Source organism: Arachis hypogaea, chromosome 6 (assembly GCF_003086295.3).
Source record: "Arachis hypogaea cultivar Tifrunner chromosome 6, arahy.Tifrunner.gnm2.J5K5, whole genome shotgun sequence".
Taxonomy (NCBI): domain Eukaryota; kingdom Viridiplantae; phylum Streptophyta; class Magnoliopsida; order Fabales; family Fabaceae; genus Arachis; species Arachis hypogaea.
The window spans coordinates 4,549,497-4,572,877 of record NC_092041.1 but is presented as its reverse complement, the minus strand read 5'-3'; the positions used below and the strand labels follow the sequence as shown (position 1 = coordinate 4,572,877).

Here is a 23,381-nt window from a genome sequence, read left to right as displayed (position 1 = left end):
ACTAGTGGTTTCTGTTTTCTTATAAACCGGTACTGCCAGTAGCAGTTTATATAGATATGTGAATCAATGTATTTACATATCCGTTTTTGAAACAATGTATCTGCGTAATATTCAGAGTGGAACAATTTAAATAAGTAAATTGCCCTAATTATTAACTATAATAGGTATATATCAAAATCAATCATCTAAATACTTATTAAAATATAAAATATATATTAAATATGAATTAAATTATATATATTTATACAAAAATATATAATAACTTATTTTAATAATTAATTTTAATATATAAATAATATTTTTATTAATTAAAGACACATCACGTCTTATTACAACTAATTTTTTTAAATAAATAATTTTAAATATTATTTATCAAAAAAATTTAATTTTAATGCAAATAATTTTATATGTGTATTTAGATACAAAGTTTTTTTTTTATAATTATGTTGAGTATAACATATATATTAAAATTTAGTCATTATATAAATAGAGATATACTATAGAAGGCCATTATAATTTATTATTTTAGGTTATTATCTAATTATTAATTTATTTTTTTAATCTAATAATCTAATAATATATATTTTTATCTCATACTTTTAAATGTTGATAGCTAATTAATGGATAATGGTCAAAAATAATAAAAATTTAATGATCCTTTAGTATTTCTCATATAAATATATTATAAAGGATAAAATGGTATTTTGATTTTTAACGCTTTGACTAAATTCTAATTTGATTTGTAACGTTTTAAATATCTTATTTATGTCCCAAAAAATTTTTAAAATGTTTTTACCATGTTAAATTTGACACTTATTAATTAATAGAATGAGTGATATGAACCTTAATAATGTTATTAGTTAAGTCATATCTTCTTCCATATGTTAGAAAAACATAACTAAAATCTTTTTGTAACATTTTTCTCCTCAATTTCTTTTTTTTTATATAAAACTCCAAATCTTAACATCAATAATCAACACTTCAAAATAAAAAAAATAATCGTTCGTGAATCGATTTTATTTATAAAATCGAATGTTATTAACTCTTTAATATATAATTGTTTGTGTCAAATTTAATAATCTGAACTCGCTTAAAAAATTTTGAAATTGAAATAAGATATTTAAAAATTTTTAAGATTGAAATAAAACATTTGAAATGTTAAGAACTAAATTAGGATTTAGGCCAAACATCAGATACTAAAATATATGATACTTTACCCGTATTATAAATTTTAAAACAACACTTGTATTACAAAGATATAACATTGATGTTGCATGACTAAATTATTTTGATAACTAAGTTGAATCAAATTAGTTTAATAACTTATTGGTATAATAAAAATTACACACAAAAAAGACACATAAGAAAAACAAAAAAAAAGCTTAGTTAAGCTTAGATATAAAACTAATTACTTGTTTATTTAGTATTTTTTAAGATATAATGACTAACTTTTTATACACCCACAACATTTTTGCTTCTCTTATAGTTAATGATCAAAACTAAAATTTGTGTATCTTATAAAAAAGAATAATACTTCGAATGAGTTTTTAAAAAAACTTAGTTGATATTATAATTTTAAATAAATTTTAATCACTAAATTAGTCTTCTAAATAATTATTTTATTAGACAAATTTCATCATATTAAATTATTCGTTTATATAAAGAGACTAAGATAAAAAGTTAAATATTTTTAAGAATTATATATCTTTTATTAAATAATTTCAGAGATTAAATTATCTAATTTTTTACTAATATTTTATTTGAGAATTGATATGTCTAATAAAATAAAATGTTTAAGACGAATTTGGTAATGTTAATTTGACGAAGATTAAATTGTTCGACTAAAAATTGTTTGGAGACTGATTTTCGGATACGATTTAGCTATTACTATAAGAAAAACGATGAGTACCGTCGAATTTATCATTGTATTTGTCAAATAAATCCGACGTTAATCAATCTACTGTCAGATTTTCCATCGGAAACAATCGGACGGTATAACCCTCGCCAATAAATGTTTATTGTCGTATATTTTACGATTACCGTCGAATTTGATGGATAACCAGTTCGGAAAACTAATTGGTTATTGACAAATTTTTTCAACAGTAATGTTGGCGCCAAAAAATATTGTTCTGCACCATAGTATCGTCAGATGATTCCAACGGTAATTTTGACGGTGATGTCAATTTTTTAAAAATTCAAAATTAATGGTCAATTTTAATTTTAAATTTACATTTTTTTCACGCAACTAATGGTTAATTCATAAAAAATAAAATCTTTTTATTTAAAATAAATAATACAATGATCAAACAAGTTAAAAGTCAAGTACATCAAATAAATACAATGAAATAATAAATAAATAAAAACTAATATCTACAGATTCAGAAAGTCGTCGTTTTCGTCAGTCCAGTGGCCCTGAGTCGACGGCGCAAAAGGTGGTGATGTTCATGGGCCACCTGTAGCAGGACCGTTGCCACTAGCAACGGTGCAGCCACCAGCAGGTTCGATGTCAGCGGTGCGCATTTGTGTCTGTTACACCTCCATCTAAGCCTCCATATGCTGCATCTGCTCCAACAACTCCCTAAACTCCAACCTGAGCTCATCGGTAGACATCACACGGGTGAGGATCTCCTGATACTTTTTCCAATAATCATTAAGCTCCAGAGCCTGCTGGTAAAGGTTGTGCTGGAGCTCCTATACCTACAGTCTCAAATCCACGTCTTCGTCGGGCTGGATGGCTCGACTGGTGGCAGAATCTGACGACGGCCTCAACGTCGAGGTGCAGAGACTGCTAGCGAAAAATGACCCCATCCCGTATACGCAGTTCTTGTACAGGACTGAGACGGTCTTGTGCCAAACCGCATTGAGATCGACGATTGAGACCGCAAAGCCATCGACGGCGTCCTTCACTTTGTTGAGACTGTTGAGTCGCGGTCTCTAGTCTTTGTGTGTAGGACTTTTGGGTAATTAACACAAGTTATTGTGATTAGTGAGACATATATACAGTTAATTTTTAATAATTTTATAGCAGAACATAATCAGATGCATGTTTACTCACATAATGGTCATGAGACAGCTAATTAGTAAATCTCGCTTTGTTCTCCTTCAGCGTATGGTTATACTTGGACGTCCCCACTAGCGTGGACTTGCGGTCCAACGACTTCAACTACACAAGTTGCATCAAAATATAAAATTATTAGAATGCATAGTAATGGTATGCAAGAAGAATATAACGAAGTTATTAACAAAATTAAAGGAACTGCATACCAGCCTGGATTTGGTCTTCATGAAGGTCACTGAGCCACCGGTATACTTGGACAGCCTGACCGATACCTTGTTAGCTCTGTTGGTGAGACGCCAAAGCCTGAACCCAGCATTGGTCTCTCAATGAACTAACATGGCCTTCTTTATCTCTAGTCGGAACTAGTCCGTCCGCTGGTTCTGCCCATGACGAATATCATCCAGCATCTGCTAGAGATGCCGACCCATTCAATGGTCGAATATCTTTCGAATAGCCAGATCGTGCTCAGCATCGCAAATGAAGTGCAGCTGCAACAAATAAATGTTAAAATTAGTTAAGTAAGATAAAGGATATAAACTAACTAAAAAGATTTGAAAAAGAAACAATGAAAGTAATTACCGCACATTTCTCAAACCAGCGCTGCCTGGTCTCAATGAAGATCTTCGTGTAGTTAGGCCAGGACTAGTCGTACATCAGCATGATGACATTGATCATCTCCTGAATCCATCCAAATCAACTTTAATCCACTAAACAGGAATCCATTTTCAGAAACTTTCAGTAATAGCAGAAATCATAATCAGTAAAACTATAAATCATTACTTAGCATTCCAAATCAACCTAAATCCACTAAACAGGAATCAATTTTCAAGAACTTTCAGCAATAACAGAAATCATAATCAGTAAAACTAGAAATCATTAATTAGCATTCCAAATCAACCTAAATCCATTGAACATGAATCAATTTTCAGGTACTTTCAGCAATAACAGGAATCATAAACAATAAAACTAGAACTCATTAACTAACATTCTAAATCAACCTAAATCTATTAAACAGGAGTCAATTTTCAGGAACTTTCAACAATAATAGGAACCATAATCATTAAAACTGGAAATCATTAACCAGCATTCCAAATCAACCTAAATCCACTAAATAGGAATCAATTTTTAAAAATTTTCGGCAATAACAGAAACCATAATCATTAAAACTAGCTAGAAATCATTAACCAGCATTCCAAATCAACTTAAATCCACTAAACAGGAATCAATTTTCAGGAACTTTTAGCAATAACAGGAACTATAATCATTAAAGCTAGAAAATAATAACCATCATTCTAACCTAAATCAACTAAATTAGAAACAATTCAAGCACTTTCAACGATAATCATAAACAGAAAATATGTGAGCATTGAATATGATACTTACCCTATGCTGTCATAAGGCCAAATACGCAATCGTACGATGGGAGGTGGTGGAGGGGCATTAGCTGTTGCCTTACTTTTATAGTTGGACTCTGGGGCCGCGGCGACATCTGTCGCTAGAGGTCGAGTCATCGTGGATGCGGGCTGCTGAACGGTAGGAGGCAGCGTCCTCGCCAAAAGCGGAGGCACGTAATTGGGGTTAGGGACCATAATGAACAGCTGGTCTGCTAAACCCGCAACCTGTGGCGTGATAGGGCTGATCAAAGTAGAAGGAAAGGATCCAGAAGTTCCGGGAGTACCGAACAAAACCCTTCTTCTACGCTGACCACGGCTACGACCACGACCAGCAGCCTGATCCACAACACCTCTTTCTGTCGTTATATCTGCATATATCAAATTATCAAATAATTTCAGCAACAATTTCTCAACAAAACAGTTATCAACGCAGCAATTAATACAATTAGACCATTTTAAACACTTCAAGCATTCAAAATCTAATGTGACGAATCAAACATAACTTAATCAACCTAAATACACTAAGCTTAAAAAACTAAACTGAACTAACTTTGAAGCTGATTCAAAAATAAAATTCTAATTGTACTCAAAACTAAACTAAACTAAATTAAAATTAAAAAATTATCTAATAATCTCAGCAATAATTTCTCAACAAAACAGTCATCAACACAGCAATTAACACAATTAAACAATTTCAAACTCTTCAACCATTCAAAATCTAATGTATTAAATCAAATATGACTTAATCAACCTAAATACACCAACATTAGAAACCTAAACTGAACTAACTTTGAAACAAATTTAAAAATTAAAATTCTAATTCTACTCAAACCTAAACTAAATTAAACTAAAATAAAAAAATTATCTAACAATTTCAACAAAACAGTCATCAACGCAACAATTAATACAATTAGACAATTCCAAACACTTCAACTATTCCAAACCTAATGTATTGAATGTAACTTAACTTAATCAACCTAAATCCGCTAAAAGTAGAAAACTAAACTAAACTAACTTTGAAACTGCTGATTCATAATTAATGTTAAAATTCTACTCAAACATAAACTATATTAAACCATAATTAAAGGAATTGAAAAAGAGTTGTTCAAGAACCTGTAATGAAGAACAAGGCAAAAAATAAGCGAACACGCTGAAGTTAATGTTGCAGTGGTGGTCGCTGAAGTTACTATGGTGGTGGATGGTGGTGATGGTAGATTGTGGTGGCGGTGAAGAAGAGAAAGAGAGAGAGAGAGGAAAGGGAAGAAGGAGAAGAAATAGGGGGTATCCATAAAGGGATGACGGCAACAGGGAGGGGGTGGTGACGATGGTTCTCTCGGCGGCAACAGGAGGGGGCAAAGAACTGAGGTGGTGGCGGTGATGATAGAGAGGGTGGAGATGAAGAGAGAGACTGTGAAATTTGAAATGGGGGAAACGACATTCGCGCTTTCATTCAGGGCATTATTACCGTCGGATTCATCCAACAGTAACATCTTCCGTATGCCCAAAACGCAGCGTTTCACTAAACATTGTTATCGTCAGATCGTCCCGCTAGTAAATCCGACAGTAGTAGTGCGCTAAAATTTCTTTTTTTTTCCACCAAATATTACTGTGGAGGTTATCGTCGGGAATGTTGTTCCGGCGGTAATATTTTAGGGTGATGAATTTATTGCCAAATTCAATGATCAATCCGACGAAAAACTTGCCACTAACTTTTGTTGCTAAATCCGATGACACTTGGCATTTTTTCTTGTAATATTTCTTGTGTCTTAATGACACATTTTAAGATGATAATAACAAAAAGGGTAAAGTATATTTTTTATCCTTGAAATTTGTTAAAAAATTTTAAAATATATTTAAATTTTATTTTATTTCAATTTTCTCCAAAAAAAATTCAATTTGTGTCAAATATATCCTTAATAGTTGATTTTTAAAAAAAAAATAGAACTAATTTAGTAACAATTTTACAAAAATAAACCTTCAACATAAGCAAACTAGATATAGTTGTCATGTATTATTACTAAATTCATCCTAAATTTTTTGAAAATTTAACTATTAAAAATATATTTGATACAAATAAAAATTTTTTAGGATAAAATTAGAACAAAATAAAAATTAAATATTTTTAAAATTTTTAACAAATTTAAAGAGAATTTATATTTTATTTTTATTAAAAAATTTTAAATTTTGAATACATTCAATGTATTAGAAATAAAAAAATTATTTTTTAATAATTTTTAATAAAATATTTTTTTGCATGGCATTTTTATTGTGTCTTTATAACACGTGCTAGCAACATTCTTTAGAATAATACTCTCTAAAAAGATACTAAACATTTATTTAAGTTAGAAAATTGTTAAGTTTCATTAAATATTATCTTTATTCCATCTATTAAGTAAAAAAATCGTATGCATTAAAGAGAGAGCAAACATAGAATGAATAAATTAAAGAGAGCACAATATACATATATAGATTCTCCAAATGAGATTTGAACATATATTCGTGCAACTTCAAAAACATCCTTTTAAAAAAGAAAAAATCAAATAAAATTAAAAGCGGATAGAGAAAAAAATTAATTTTCTAACTCTTCCTCCATTTGACTTAATATTTATGTTTATGACTAGAAAATAAAATCCTGAAACTTAACATATATTATAATTTAACCAAACTATACTATACAGTTGGAGAAAAGTATAATTTTTTTTCTTCATGTTTGACTGGCCTACATTTTATATTATAGTGAAATAGTTGTCCTCATAAAAAATTTCATATAAAATTTATAATCTAAAAATATTAAATAATAAATAATTAAATATATCAAATTATCTAATATTTTTATTATTAACTTCAAATAAAAACAATTCTACACAAGTTTTCAACTTATTTTTAACATTTTGTTTCCTTCCAAATTATCTACAAATTTGCTATATATCCCTCTCAATCTTTTAGAGGATATCAACATTCAAGCTTATAATCGTAATAATTTAGAGAGAAATGTTACATGCATTGTTTTGTATATATTTTTTTATTTTTATATTAAAAGTGATTATAAAAAATAAAGATTAAAAAAATTTGTCTTTTATACCATAAAATAAAAAAAATGATATTTGTATTATATTTTTTAAAATATTAGATATACATTAAAATCAGTCATCAATATATAAATTATATATTAAAATATAAAATACATATTAAAAATAAATTAAATTACACATATATTTATATACAAATACATAGAAATTAATTTTAATATGTAAATATTATTTTTTATTTTATATATATATATATATTAATATATTATTTAAAAATATAGAAATATATGCCATCGAGCTATATAGTTCAAATAACATAATCTCTCCATCCTCATCTAAAAGTCTCAGGTTCGAATCTTACTCTTAAAAGTGTATACAGAAACTAATACAAATAAATTAAATGTCATTTCTTATTTTCAAAAAGTTAAAGTTAATTATATTAACTTAAAACAAATAAAACTTTAAAAATAACAGTCTAGACTCTATAAAAGAGCATACACAGAAACGAGAGAGGCGTGTGTGAAGTGTCTGAGACCAGAACTACTTTACATTCTTCATCACCTTCAAATCTTTTGTTATCGATCATCTTCACCTCATCAATTCAATGGCCAGCAGATTTTGGTATACATGCATGCATTTTCTCGTATATTATATACTTCTATTCTTGTTATTATTTTTTAATTTTCTTTTTCATGGGTCTTCCATACTTCTACATTTAGTTTGTTTTTCGTTTTGGCAGTGTTGTTCATCATATCTCTCAATTTCTGATCCAACACATTTAATTTGGTGGTTTGAGTTTAATTAATTAATTAATTAACCATGCACATACACGTGCAAATATGTTCGGATGTTTTTCTGGTTTTCTGTTCAATTCAATATATAAAATATTATTAAAATTTAAAACCCATCAACCAACAAAATAAAAAGACAAAGACCCAGTAGTCAAATTCATGTAAAATTGATGATTATATGTTATTAAATAATTTAACTAATTTAATTAAATTTTTATCTAATGATACTCAGTTATAAATTTGATATAAAGTTGACTGCACTATCATATTTGAATTTCTATCAAATAGAAATTGGGTTATGTTACATGTTCAGTCATCGAAGTTAGTCACCCTTATAAAATACATGTTGGAATATAAACACATTAAAAATAAAATAAACTACACATGTATTTATATATAAATACATTAATCGTTGATTTTAGTGTATAAATAATATTTTTCATATAAATTACAAATAATTTTTTCAAAAAAGTGTATATATATTGTACATGATATTTTTATTATTTTTTTCTCTATTGTACAAAAAATAATTTTCATTCTTCATTAAAAAAAATACTTTTTATCGTTGCATGATCCAAATTAAAAATTGTTTGATATGAATGCCTTTTTACTAATATTACAAATAATATATTTATAACATATAAAACGTAACCGTCATTTTAAAATAAATAAATCCCTGTCCAAAAAAGTCTATATATTTCATTTATTATTATCATGCATAATAATATTTATTCTTAAAACAGTCTATTTTGAAACCAAAAAATAAAATAAAAAATGTAGCGGTGCTTCCTTATTTTAACTCTGTCCTTAATGCTGTTCATAATTCATTAATGCAGATAAATTAATTTAATATTATATTAATGCTTTCTCATTTTCTTTTTGTATTTGACTGCGCACAGAAACAGCAATTCCTAATTAAGTTTTTGAGAATAATTAATTTAATTTTGCGTGTTAATTGATAGGTTTGGAAAGAAGAAAAGTAGTAGCAGCCATGGTGGCGGTTCAGAAAGGAAGTTCTCATTGGACGATGCTTCTCTCGCCGCAAAACCCAGAAGGCGAACCAGCTTCTTGTTTTCTTCTCCTTCTCCACTTCAAGGTAATTATTAGGTTATTAATTATTAATTATGAATTTAATTTTAATGTAATGTAATAATAAAATAAATGTATCTGATCAATTTAAGGTTATATTAACAAAATTAATATTTTTACATTAACTACTTAAATAGTTATTTAAAATATTGTATTCTATTGTATCAAAATTAAACTTATTGATTTTAAAAGTAATTATTCAAATTAACATATTTTTACCTAAAATAATAGTTAATATATTAGGATATATACAATTATATTAAATTATTTAGATTTTTTAACTATTATTTCTATATAAAAATATTTTTATTACTAGAACAAAACTTAACATAAATTGACTACTATTAGTATAAAAGTGATTATTTGTAAAAGTATTTTTTTTACAATTAATGATTATGTCAAAAAAGTTCAAATGTATTTTAATGATCATTAATTATCATAAAATATTATAGTATTATTAAGTATTAACGGTCAATGGTTGCCAAAAAAAAAATATTCGAATATATATAACTTTAATGGTCATACTTGCTTAAAAAAAAAAACTTTATTGACAATATTTTTATTGATATTTGGCTATTATTTATTGTAAAAATAAGTGTCAACATAAGTATTGTCAATAAAAACATTTTAGTAAAGTTTAATTATTCAATTATTTTTTATAATTTTATCAAATTTTTAATTAAATTTGTAATGAATCTTTATATTAAATAAAAACTTAGTTAGGTCCTTTTCTAACTATTTTTTGTTTAAAAATATAATTTTTTAAATATTTATTTTAGTTTTTAGTGTAGGATGGATTATGAAATATTTTAAAGACCTAATTATTTTTGTTTTAAATAATTATAATTTTTTTTATCTAATATTGAATTCAATTAAAAGATTTTAAAATATTTAATTAAAAAATTAGTGAAATTATATAAAATAATAGAATAATAAATTTTTTAATAATTAAGCAACCTTCAAAAAGAGTTTAAATACTCTTTTAATAATATTAAATACTTGTTTGACAACTAGTGACTGTAAAAAATATTTTATTAAAAAAATATTTTTAGTGATAATCGTTTTTTTTTTTTTGAAAAATAATCACGTGAGAAGGAAGTCACAGAAATTATTAATTTAACCATGCTAATATGTTATGTAGGTATTAAAATTAGTTATTAACATAAAATATATATTAAAAATAAATTAAATAATATATATTTATATATAAATATGTAATGATTAATAATTTTAATAGTTAAGTTTAACATATCAATTTTGTTAATTAATTTTTAAATTTGAATTCTCTAAAATTGTTTAATCATTTTAGAAAAAAAAAGTTAATTTATATTATTAATCATTTTTAAATTAAAATAATAAGACTTATAAATAATAAAAATTATAATTTTAAAAATAATTAAAATATAACTTTACTATTATACTAACATTATTATTTTTTTCTTAATTTTTACATATGATGTGTATCTTTTAAGAAAAGTTTAGGGACCAATAACTTTATTAAATTCTGATAAATATGTAACTAATGAAGGAAAAATTAGTAATTCTATACTATTGGACAAAATCTCACACTATTAAAAATATCATTGATAGATATTTAATAACTACAAATCACAAAAATTGTTGGCGTCCTAACACTCCTCCACCTTTTATCATGATGAGTGTAATGTTTTTCAGGGTCGAGGCACATTGAGAGGGATAATAGACATTCCTTAACCCCAACAAGATCTGAATATTCCGTATCAAGAACACCACCACCCTTTCCCTTTCGACCCCATGATGATGATCATGATGAAGATTCATTGCCGCCACCAGCCACTTGTTTAAGCTTCAAATGGAAAAATATCTTTAAGCCATGGAAGAAGAATAATAATAATATAAGAGCATCATCACCATCAACTACTAGGCCCTCTCCTCCTTCTCCTTCTCCTCCTCCTCCTCCTCCACCTCCTCCTCCTCCGCCTCCTCCTCCGACGCCGCCAAGCCGAGGCCATGGCAACTTTAATTTTCCTCCTCTCATCGCTTTCAGATCCTTCCAAATTCGTCATGCAACCAACAATTTTAGCAGAGGTACGTAGGTCAGATAATAATTTTTAAACAACATGATTGTAATAAAATAATTTCTTACATGCTTGTTTTTTTTTTTTTATGAATTGTATGTAGAGAATTTAATTGGAAGAGGTGGGTATGCTGATGTTTTCAAGGGTCGTCTGAATGGGGAAATGGTAGCTATAAAAAAATTGAACAAAGGGATTCATGCTGCAAATAAGAACATGCCTTCCTCGTCCTCGTCGTCGCCGTCATCATCGTCAAGCTTTCTGAAAGAGCTAAACATCATTGCCTACATCGACCATCCTAATACTGCAAAGCTTATTGGATACAGTTCAGAAAAGGAATTCTGCCTCGTCTTCCAACTTTCTCCACTTGGAAGCTTAGCTTCTATTCTCCATGGTCACTACGTATTATATTATATATGCCTTAATTTCTATCATAGTTACTATTTTCTTAATAATAATTAATATGTTTTTTATTTTATTTTTAGGTAAAGTGAATTTAATTTCATTCAATTTTATAATTAACGTTTTCAATTTATTTTCAAAGAGAAAGTATAGGAAGCTAATGAAATATTTGTACAATGTGTACAATGAAGGTTTACAGAGTATTAAAAATATAACCATTAGTATTACCTTTTTTTCATCGGCGTGAGCTTTTGGAATGAGTGATATCATGACATGGTATTAGAGTGGTATCATGACATGATATTAGAGCTCTAGATCTGAAAGATCAAGAGTTCAATCTTTGGTGAACCCCAAAATAGCTTAAGTTTTTGGGATGAGTAGTTTTATAATATTAGATGTTTATTCTCCCTAGTACCGGATGGTTATTCTGGATATTATAGGTGATGTTATAGCTGATTGCGTAACAAGACTCATTTTAAAACTATTTTTAAATGATTTTAATTTTGTTATGAACATTTTAAATTAATTTAACATTTAGTGATAATTTTAATGCAAATTAAAATGTTAGGGACAAAATTAAATACAATTAAATATTAAAAATATTTTTTAAAAAAATTATAAATATTAAAAACAAAAAATATATTTTATTTTTTATTTTATTGTTTAAATATATAATTGACCGTATTTTTGTAATAAGCATATGCCGTATCAATATTCCGGACACTTTTTAATTACTAAAGTTTATTTTCAGGTCCAAATAGACACATATTAACTTGGAATAGAAGGTATAATATTGCGCTGGGAATAGCAAGAGGGCTGTTGTACTTGCATGATCATTGTCACAGGCGAATCATTCATAGAGATATTAAATCTGATAATATTCTGCTCACTAAAAATTTTGAGCCACAGGTAATAATTAACTATATTAATAAGATTTATTCTTATATGAACACTTTTCTTTTTTCTGATTTAATTACCATAATAATAATTAATTTATGCAGATTTGTGATTTTGGACTTGCAAAGTGGTTGCCACCAGATGCTGATCAGCAACATGTCACAAGATTTGAAGGCACATTAGGGTATATATATATATATATAGTACTAATTAGTATTATTCATAATTTTAATAACATTATTTAGGTTGTTATATATAAAATTTGGTAGGTATTCTGCTCCGGAATATTTGACACATGGCATAGTAGATGAGAAAACAGATGTTTATGCATTTGGGATTCTCTTGCTGGAGATTTTAACCGGGCGTAAGGCCTTGGATTATTTGCAACAAAGCATTTTGATATGGGTATGTATCCATGTATGTGTATAGATTATTTTAATTTATTGTGTGTGGGTGGTAATTAACTATAATAATTAATAATGTGTTATGTGTTATTACAGGCAAAGCCATTAATTAATGGTCATAATGTTAAGGAGCTTGTTGATCCATCACTTGGTGAAGATTATGACATAGAGCAGGTGGAACGTCTTCTTTTGACTGCTTCTCTCTGTGTTGAGCATTCTCCATTCTTGCGTCCTCGCATGGTTCAGGCAAGCATTTATTATTTTTCTTTTCTTTCAAAAGTTAAGAGTAAAACTCAAATCTACAACTTATAAATCTACAACTTATAAATGAATATGAAAAATTATGTTATTTAAGTTATAATTGATTGACTATATTTATTCTTACTAATGCACATGTATTTTAACAAAATAGTTGCCTAAGATAATAATTTAGATATTAATATATATGATAGAAATTTAAAAATTAATAATTTTAATTTATATTGGTCCATATTTTTAGTTTAGTAGTCCATCATTATTTTTAGTTTAGCAATCCAACACTATATTTTGTCAATATTTTTAAATATTGTTGGCTAATTATTGGTCAAAATAATAAATTGTGTTAACTAATAATACAATTATTTAATAATTTTTAGCTAATACTAATTACCTAAATAAAAATGCATATATCTCATTTTTTTAATTTTATGATACCTCTCTTTTTGTATTAGCAATATAATTATTTATTTATTTTTTATCAATTTAAACTTTAAATTGTGGGGCAAAAATATTCGTGAGATAGTATATAATTGTTACTTGAAACTCATCATACTTCGAGGGGAGAAACAAACTAAATTAAACGAAAACAAACATTCAAGTTTTTTTTTTTTTTTACCAAAAATAGGAGACTCGAACCCGCAACCTCTTTATTGAGTATGGGGAGACTATGCCTTTGAGTTATTACTCATCGGCAACAAACATTCAAGTTAGAAGTTGATAAATTGTGCAATAACATACAATGCATGCAATTTTATTCAGAGGGAATAAGAATGATTATTATTATTATTGTTATTATATATACTTATTTTGAGTGTTGGCTGCAGACTATGGAATTGCTGAAACCTGAAGAAGATATAATCTTCGAATTTGAAAACGATGGAACTCCAAGGCGCGTTACTTGAACTGCATAGAATCCTAATAATATAAACAAACAATAATGCAAATTGGGATGGATTCTTGAGAACTTATTGGGCACATCATCATATTCAGAAAGCTTAGCTTTCTATGTGTCCCCATTAATTATGTATGTTATCCCGTTTTTCTTATTTTTTCTTAGTAATTTCATATAGAGCAGAGCTTTATTCCGGTTATAAACTCTAGTTATTATATATGATATATGATATATAAAAATGAACTCTGTGGAAATTTAATTTTGATTACTTATAACATGCTTGATATTGGTCGGATGCAAGTCTATTTAGGTGATGGGAGTTTAACTTAATAATAATCAATAGATTTAAATATTTAATCGTGACTTAGGGTTTTTGATAAGTAGTAGATTTTCTATTAAAAACACGATACGTGTATACAAAAAATAATGATTAAATTAATTATTATATATTAATGTATAAATATATATTAATTGGTTTTTAATATAAATTTCTAGTTTTAGGTAAATCTGAATTGAAGAATAGAATCATGTTTGTATTTAGAAGAAAAAAAATAGTTAAATAAAAGAAAAATAAACAAAAAAAAGTAAAATTTTCAAAAAAAAAAAAAAACTAGATGTATGTTTAATGTTTTAAAGCTAAGCCAAACACATTCATCATTGTTAAAAGGCGGCCACTCACATACACACACCATAAACCTCTTTTTTTACAAATCATGAAGTGGATAGGCTAATTGACCGATATGTGTATATTGTCTATCAATTAATTAATACCGCAGCTAAATTATTTTAGAAGAATCGGTTAATAAAAAATATGTGATTTTAAGTAAAATAGAATTTTTTTAGTTTGACAAAAAAATAACCAAAATTTAATGAACCGATTATTTTTCGTGAGCTTCTTCCAAACAATAAATTTAAATTGAAAAAATAAATAAAAAAATAAAGAAGCCCACAAAAATTAATTAGTTTATTAAATTTTGATTATTTTTTGGTCAAACAAAAAAATTTTTTGATTCACTTAAAACCACATATTTTTTATTAACCGATTCTCCTAAAATAATTTAGTCATTGTATTAATTAATTAATGGACAATGAATATATGTGGGCCAACCTATGATGTACGAACACTTCACTGAGTTGTCGTGTCTGCGTGTTAGATATATTTCGGACACGACACTCACTAACACTCATTTGATACGTGTGTCTGCCGTGTTCAACCGTGTCTTATTAAAAAATAAAATATTCTTTTTCGGATGCACCTAGACACACCTAAATACCATCACGTATCAGCGTGTCCAGTCTTATTCTTAACATATATTCTTGAAATAAATTTAGGTATAGTATATATTATTATTTATTAAAACAAAAAATATTTTAAATACTTAATATAATTAAAATAAGATATTAAAAAAATTAAAAAAATTAATTTATATTTTAATATCAATAAAATATTAAAATATTACTACGATTTATCCAAAAAATACTTTATATTTTATATGTATGCGTATTCTCGTGTCTTATAATATTTTAAAATTTGCGTATCAGTATATCTTATGTCGTGTTGTGTTCTATATCTGTCGTATATCATACAAACTAACTAACCTATCTACTTCATTATCCGTAAAAAAAAAGACGTTTATGACCCATGTATGTGAGTGGCCGGCTTGTTAAAAACAAATTTTCCTTTTCCCAGGGCCCAGGTCAACTCATCCGATCTAAATATAGAATTTTTTATTTTTAATATGATGAAAGAAATGGTGTATATCTGAGTTATGGGGTGTATGGTGATTCACTGGCGTATGATGACTATCCAAGAGAAATCGGACCGTCCGATTTGAGGTACTGAAAATCCTGGGTCCGATTTGTGTACTGGCAGAAAATCTTGGGTCCGATTTCAGAAAACCCTGGGTCCGATTTATGTACTGACAAAAAACCCTGGATCCGATTTCAGAAAATCCTGGGTCTGATTTGTGTACTAGCAGAAAACTCTGGGTCCGATTTCAGAAAGTCCTGGGTCCGATTTGTGCCCCCTCTCTCTTTGCAATGAAATCAGACCTCTAATTTGTGTATTTTCCACAATTTTAAAAAACACCAAAAATTACAATATTAAAATATATCATCACTCCTACTACTATAACAAAATAAAATTAGCCCTAAATATACCATAGTACTACTCATTATAGAATTACTAAAATAATTTTAAGTCTAGATTTTGCACATGTTTCAATATTCGCTAACCCCTCCCTTTTCTGTTTCTATCTATTATAAGCCTATCAATTCTGGGAAGTCTATTATTTTTTTTGTAAAGGAGATCTATCTAATTTTTGCAACAAGCATTAAGTTGATTTAATTCCTAATAATATTCAGTCCTATAAAAAAAAGGAAATTTAAGATGATTGTATGCTATAAAACACAAACGCTTCGTTGAATTATCGTATTCGCATATTGGATGTATTTTAGATACAATATTTATTGATATTCGTCTGACACGCATGTTCGGTGTGTTCAACCGTGTCTCAATAAAAAATAAAAAATTCTTCTTCAGACACGTTTGAATACACCTAAATACCATAACGTGTCAGTATGTCCAATCTTATTCTTAACATATATTCTTGAAATAAATTTAGATATAATATATGCTATTATTTATTAAAATAAAAAATATTTTAACTACTTGATGTAATTAAAATAAGATATTAAAAATAGTTAAAAAATTAATTTATATTTTAATATCAATAAAATATCAAAATATCATTATGATTTATCTAAAAAATATTTTATATTTTATATGTGTGCGTGTCCCGTGTCTTATAAGATTTTAAAATTCGCGTGTCAGCCTGTTCCATATCGTATCGTATAAGTATTCGTGCATCACAAATTGTATAAATTTCATTAGATAATTTTATATGTTTTACAAAATTTGATAACTTGATATAATATATATTAGAAATGTTTAAAGCTAATTCGACACAAAATTCTACTCGGATCCAAAATATATTTTATTAGACTGGATTTGGATAGCCTAAAATAAGAGTTAAATTTTAAAATGGTTCCTGAGATTAGTGTTGTGCACTAAAATCGTTCCTAAAATTTTAATTGTACTAATTACGTCTGAGATTGACAAAAATGCACCACGTTAGTCTCTGGCTAATTTTTCGTTAACGACATGATGACATGGCATGATGACGTGGGCTGTTTGTGACACTTGTCACTGCATGATTTGGTCATGTGCAATGATATGTGTGTTGACCAGTGATAGGTGACATGCTGACGTAAATGGTTGTGCCACGTGTCACATTACTATTTGGCCACGTGTTTATTTGTGCCATGTGTCGCAACAGTATTCGTCCACGTGTCATCCATTATGTCATTATTGTAGATGCACCAAATTAGTCCCTCACTTTGTATTAAGTGACTTCTTTTAGTCCCTGAAATTGAATGTCGTGCATCAAACTAGTCCCTTCACTAGTTTTGTAATTTTTTTCTCATTTTTTTAAAAATTTAAAATTTTCAATATCTTGGATGCACTAATTTCAATTTTATTTTTTTACATATCGTTTAAATACAAGTGTTTTTATCAAAATTTTTAAGATTTTAGTTTTAATTATATAATTTTTTCTATAATAATTTAACATTGATAATTTTGTAATCCATAAGTATGTTATTATAAAAAAGAATTATATGATTGATTAGACATATTTTTTTATTAAAAAAATATGTTTTTAATAAGAAATCAAGAATTAAAATATATTTTTTTCGATTCTTATGATACACGTTTTCATTGTGTGTAATGGGCTAGACTGAAGGCACTTCAAGCACCCTCACTATCATCTTCGACCTCTTCAGTCTAGATGAAAGAGGTCGGAGATGGTAGTGAGGTGCTTGAAATATCTTCACGTCAACTCTAATACAGCGGTTAGGGGTACTCGCAATAAAAAAATATTTTATAGAAACACTTGTATTTAAATAACATGTGAAAAATAGAATTGAAATTAATAGATTTAAAGATATTAAGAATTTTGAATTTATTGAAAAAAAGGAGAAAAAACTGGTGAAGGGACTAATTTGGTGCACAACATTGAATTTCAAGGATTAAAATGAGTCACTTAACGCAAAGTGATGGACTAATTTGGTGCATCTACAATGATCACATAATGGATGACACGTGAACAAATACTGTTGCGACACGTGGCACAAACAGACACGTGACCAAATAGTACTGTGACACGTGGTACAACCATCAACGTCAGCATGTCACGTGTCACTGGTTAATACATCATCATACCATTACACGTGGCCAAATTATGGAGGGACACGGGTCATTAACTACCCACATCATCATGCCATGTCATCACGCCGTTAATGAAAAATTGGTCGGAGATTAGCATGGTGTATTTTTTTAATTTCAGAGACGTAATTGGTGCAATTGAAATTTCAGAGACGATTTTAGTGCACGACGTCAATCTCAAAGACCATTTTGGAGTTTAACTCCTAAAATAACCTAAAGTTATGTACTGTTTTAATTTTTTTTTTAAACTTGATACAATAAAGTAAAACTTATTATAAGTTAGACAAATAAAAAATAAAATCTCAACAAAAGACATACACAAAAAAACAAAAATATATTCACAGTTTACTCTATAATATAAATATTTTATACTAAAATTAGCAATAAATTTGTTTATATTAGGGGTGAGCACGGGTCGGTTTGGTTCGGGTTCAAGGTAAAATTAGAACCGAACCGATAAAAAAGTAATTGGTTTGGTTTGGTTTGGATTTGCGTTTTTTTGTGCTTCTACCCGAACCAAACCAAACCGATTAAGAGCGGATTGGTTCGGTTCGGGTAGCGGGTACCCGATGACTTTGAAATTCATTAAAAAAAAAACTAAATTGGCAAATTTTTATCTTAAAAATTCAAGAAATACAATAAACATGTAACATCAACAGAAATAATGCAAACATATTAAATACCAAATACATTAAAAATTAAACTCATCAAAATCCAAACATATTAATAGTAAATAATCTTGTCTAATGAAAATATAAAAGTGCAATAGAAATATTAGAAGTTAAATACAAAAGTCTAGTGAATAATCTTTGAAAGAAGTTAAAACCAAAACACATTAAAATCTAAACATTAGTGAGATAGGATTAGGGTTATGAGTTAGAAAACACATAAAAAGTCATATATATATATATATATATATATATATATATATATATTATTTAATTAATTATGATCGGGTATACGGGTTGGTTCGGGTTCTGCGCCCCCAAAACCGATACCCGAACCAATCATCAGCAAATATCATTAGTTTGGTTCGGGTTGGACCCGATTACCCGTCGGTTCCAGAACCAATTTGATTGGTTTGGTTCGGATTCGGGTGGGTAATCGGGTACCCGCTACCCGTGCTCACCCCTAGTTTATATCGGACTCCACTAGATATAAGTTTAATCCGCATTCTGCTAAAATGTAAAAAAGAATCTAAAATTGGGCCGCACAAACTTCACCTAATAGTAGCATATACAAACATGTAAAAAGAAATCTAAAATTGGTCCGTACGAACTCCTGCCCAATAGTATTAGATCCAATCCGTGACCTTATTCACATGGATTCTAAGTTAGATGCTTTTTTATTATTTAGATTACTACTCATCAACTGATAATCTACCTGAATATAAATGATAACTTTTCACTCTGAAAAAAAAAAAATATTTATGGTTTTAAAAAGTTATCTCCAAAAAATAGCTAGGTCTTCATTGTCATTCTATAAATTCTCCCAACACTTAAGTATTTTTCTAATGTAATATGATTTAAAATTTATTTAAATCTCTTATTGACTTAGACATCGAAATTTTTTGTAGATATTTCACACTGTTGTCTAAACGAGGACGTCGAAATTTCCCTCCTTCCCAACAAATAAGTCAAAATTTTCATCCAAAAATATTTGAATCTCACGTTTAAACCTAAATTCATCCAATTTTCAATAATACATTGAAACATAAATATTATACTTTTATATTTCAATTAATAATTTAGATAATATATTTTTTGTTAAATAATTTATTTTAATATAAATATAATATAATATTTATTAAATTGAATCTTTAAAGATAAAATTTTATTAATTTATTATATACAATTTATAAAGTTCTATAAACTAATTATATATTAAAATGTATCCAATTTAAAACGATTTAGTTTGACTTAATTTTCTACCGAATTTCAATTTTTAAAATTAAACCAATAAAATATTAAAATAAAGTCAAAATTGTTGTAAAATAAATAAATAAATAAATATAAATATAAAATAAAAAATATAAATAGAGAATTCTAGTATTAATGTTTACTAATATTATTATTTTATTATAATAAAAATGATTCATATATTAATATTAGAGTAAAGGATAAATCCGTCCCTGACCTTTATTACCGCGGACATTTTCGTCCTCGAGGGTTGGGAAATACGGTAACGTCCCTGACCTCCCAGAAAACTGGACATTTTTACCCCTCCGTTAGAGTGTCTCCGTTTAGCCCTGACGGAAAACGGTGACGTGGCTCTGTGGTGCTGAGGTGGCCGTAACGGGCTGCCACATCGGCTGGGCTTTCCAAAAGAGCACAAATATGTCCCCATAGCCCAAAACGCTGCCGTTTCTCCTCCATCCCCAATCTATGAAATTCTTGAACCCTAATCCTTCGAATGCAGTCTGAGAGTGAATCGGGTGAAGGAAGAAAGGGAGCATTGCGACCATGACATCCGAAGGAGTGTCGTCAAGCTCGAAAAGTGGTAAGTTTGCATTGTATATTTGGTTTGGATTATAGACTACTATACAAATGCTGGCTTAGAGATGAGGTTGTCAAGGACTTATCTGTCTGATTGCCATATAGTTTAGGGGTTAATGAGTATTAGTAAGGTATTCCTCAAGGATCAGGATGTCTCAGTGTAGACAAGTTAGAGGACAAATCTGTCTTATTATCATGCTGATACCCCATGTTCATTAACTGTCCAGGACTCTTTAAGCAGCCAACCAACCTACACACAACCCCAGCAACAAGCAACTACTGTAACTGTTTAATTTGTGCTCCTTGTGATGAATTTGATATACCTAGTTGTTTGAATCCTAGTTCATGTGCTTTAATTTTTTTCCATTGGTTGGTCTCCTCATGCGTGCAGGTTAAGAGTGCAGCAGGACCAACTCATGCAAATGCTGCACCAGTTACAACCAGGGTTACTAGATCCACGCTTGTAATAGCACCTCTGGTCCCAACAGTCACTCCATTTAGGCCACCAGCCCTAAGTACAACCCTCCATGTAATGCTCCAGGCAAGGTTCGAGAGATTGTTAGCAACACTTCTCGCCCGAAACCATCAAATTCAGACCAAAGCAGAAGATCTTCAGGCCACCGGCACCACTGGTTCAACAACAGTCTGGCACAATGCAGGAAGCAGCAGCTCAGGAAGTCTCCCAAAGAACAACTCCAAGTGACCTAGCATCTAGGGAATCAACATGAGTGAAGGCTGACAATATTATGATTTTGTTTTGTTTACATATGACCCATTGTAACTGATAACCACACATTCTAGATACAATTTCTTTTTTTGATTTAGGTCTTTATTTTGAGTTAAAATAGCACTTGTCAAGTAAGGAGATGTTAATGGTAGCATTTCTTTGGGTCTTTATTTTGAGTTAAAACAGCACTTGTCACATAAGCAGATGTTAATGGTAGCATTCCTTTTATTTTGATGTCAGTTTAGATGATGAATGTATACTTTTACACTCTAAATATCAGTTGTTGAAATTTTTATTTCCTTTGATTTTACCAACTTTTGTTACATACAAACATAATCACAAACATGACCCAAATTGATACCAGATGCACAACTGATTATTACATTTCATTTCCAACATTTTCACCAATCTTACATTATTCCTTATAACTAAATAAAGCAAAAATCAGGACAACAAACATCACACATATGCTCCACCCAATTGGATTTTTTTAACCTCTAACGCTTCTATCCTCTTCTCCGACAACAGTATCCTGTTTTCCATGTCTTTCATCCTGAGATGCTCTTCACCATGCAGAATTTGCTCCTGCCCCAGGTACCTTGTAACACCAACACCAAGACCGGCTACGTGCTCATCCAGCCACAAAAAAAAAACTTGCAGCATGGTTGTCTTACCTGTACAAAATCAATCCTCAAGGCTCAGAAATGGTTGGAATTCAGGATAAACCCTAATAGAAATGGAGTTACACAGATGTCCTTTGCTTACCTTATAAAAGGGACATCCCAGAAACAATCTGTTCGGATTGCTGCTCGTCCTCGACATGAATAGGATTGCATTTTCTCCACAGAAGCACCCTGGTGACACACCCTCTTTTCCATCATTGCCGTTCGGGACTGGGCCTCTTCTCGAGCTTGACGACACTCCTTCGGATGCCATGGTCGCAATGCTCCCTTTCTTCCTTCACCCGCTTCACTCTCAGACCGCATTCGAAGGATTAGGGTTCAAGGATTTCATAGATTGGGGATGAAGGAGAAACGGCAGCGTTTTGGGCTATGGGGACATATTTGTCCTCTTTTGAAAAGCCCAGCCAATGTGGCAGCCCGTTACGGCCACCTCAGCGCCACGGAGCCACGTCACCGTTTTTCGTCAGGGCTAAACGGAGACACTCTAACGGAGGGGTAAAAATGTCTAGTTTTCTGGAGGGTCAGGGACGTTACCGTATTTCCCAAACCTCGAGGACGAAAATGTCCGCAGTAAAAAAGGTCAAGGACGGATTTGTACTTTACTCTTCATATTATATATGTTGCGGCATATACATCTAAAGAGAGAAAGAGAAATGAATGTTTTATATTCATATTGTGTATATATTGTCTTAGATCATACGCCTATTTATACATGTATAGAGTCTTCATTGTCAATCTTAAATGTAATCTCTCTTGGTAACATGAGCATCCAACCATGAAAAAATTGAGCCATTCGTAGATATTCATATCATAACACTCCTCCTTACATGTCTATTGAAAATTATGCCTCATTAAAACTTTACTAAAGAAAAACATCATGGGAAAAAATTTTAGTAAAGAAAAAAGAGTACAATATTCTTTAT

General features: G+C 29.1%; 1 protein-coding gene across 1 annotated transcript; it reads left to right on the top strand.

Annotated features, from left to right (window-relative positions):
- The first annotated feature begins 9,082 nt into the window (after positions 1-9,082).
- Positions 9,083-21,751, top strand: LOC112805190 (uncharacterized). Its single transcript, XM_072198047.1, has 10 exons — positions 9,083-9,087; positions 9,235-9,368; positions 11,036-11,428; positions 11,522-11,809; positions 12,569-12,726; positions 12,819-12,898; positions 12,984-13,119; positions 13,215-13,364; positions 21,276-21,329; positions 21,440-21,751. Exons 1-10 carry the CDS (start codon positions 9,083-9,085, stop codon positions 21,749-21,751), a joined length of 1,710 nt encoding a protein of 569 aa, XP_072054148.1.
- The last annotated feature ends 1,630 nt before the right edge of the window (positions 21,752-23,381 follow it).

Bases quoted from the DNA above. Each gene is read 5' to 3' on its own strand.
- LOC112805190 (XM_072198047.1), top strand. The intron at 13,120-13,214 runs GTATGTATCCAT...GTGTTATTACAG, and splicing joins AACAAAGCATTTTGATATGG to GCAAAGCCATTAATTAATGG. The intron at 13,365-21,275 runs GCAAGCATTTAT...TTAACTGTCCAG, and splicing joins TGCGTCCTCGCATGGTTCAG to GACTCTTTAAGCAGCCAACC.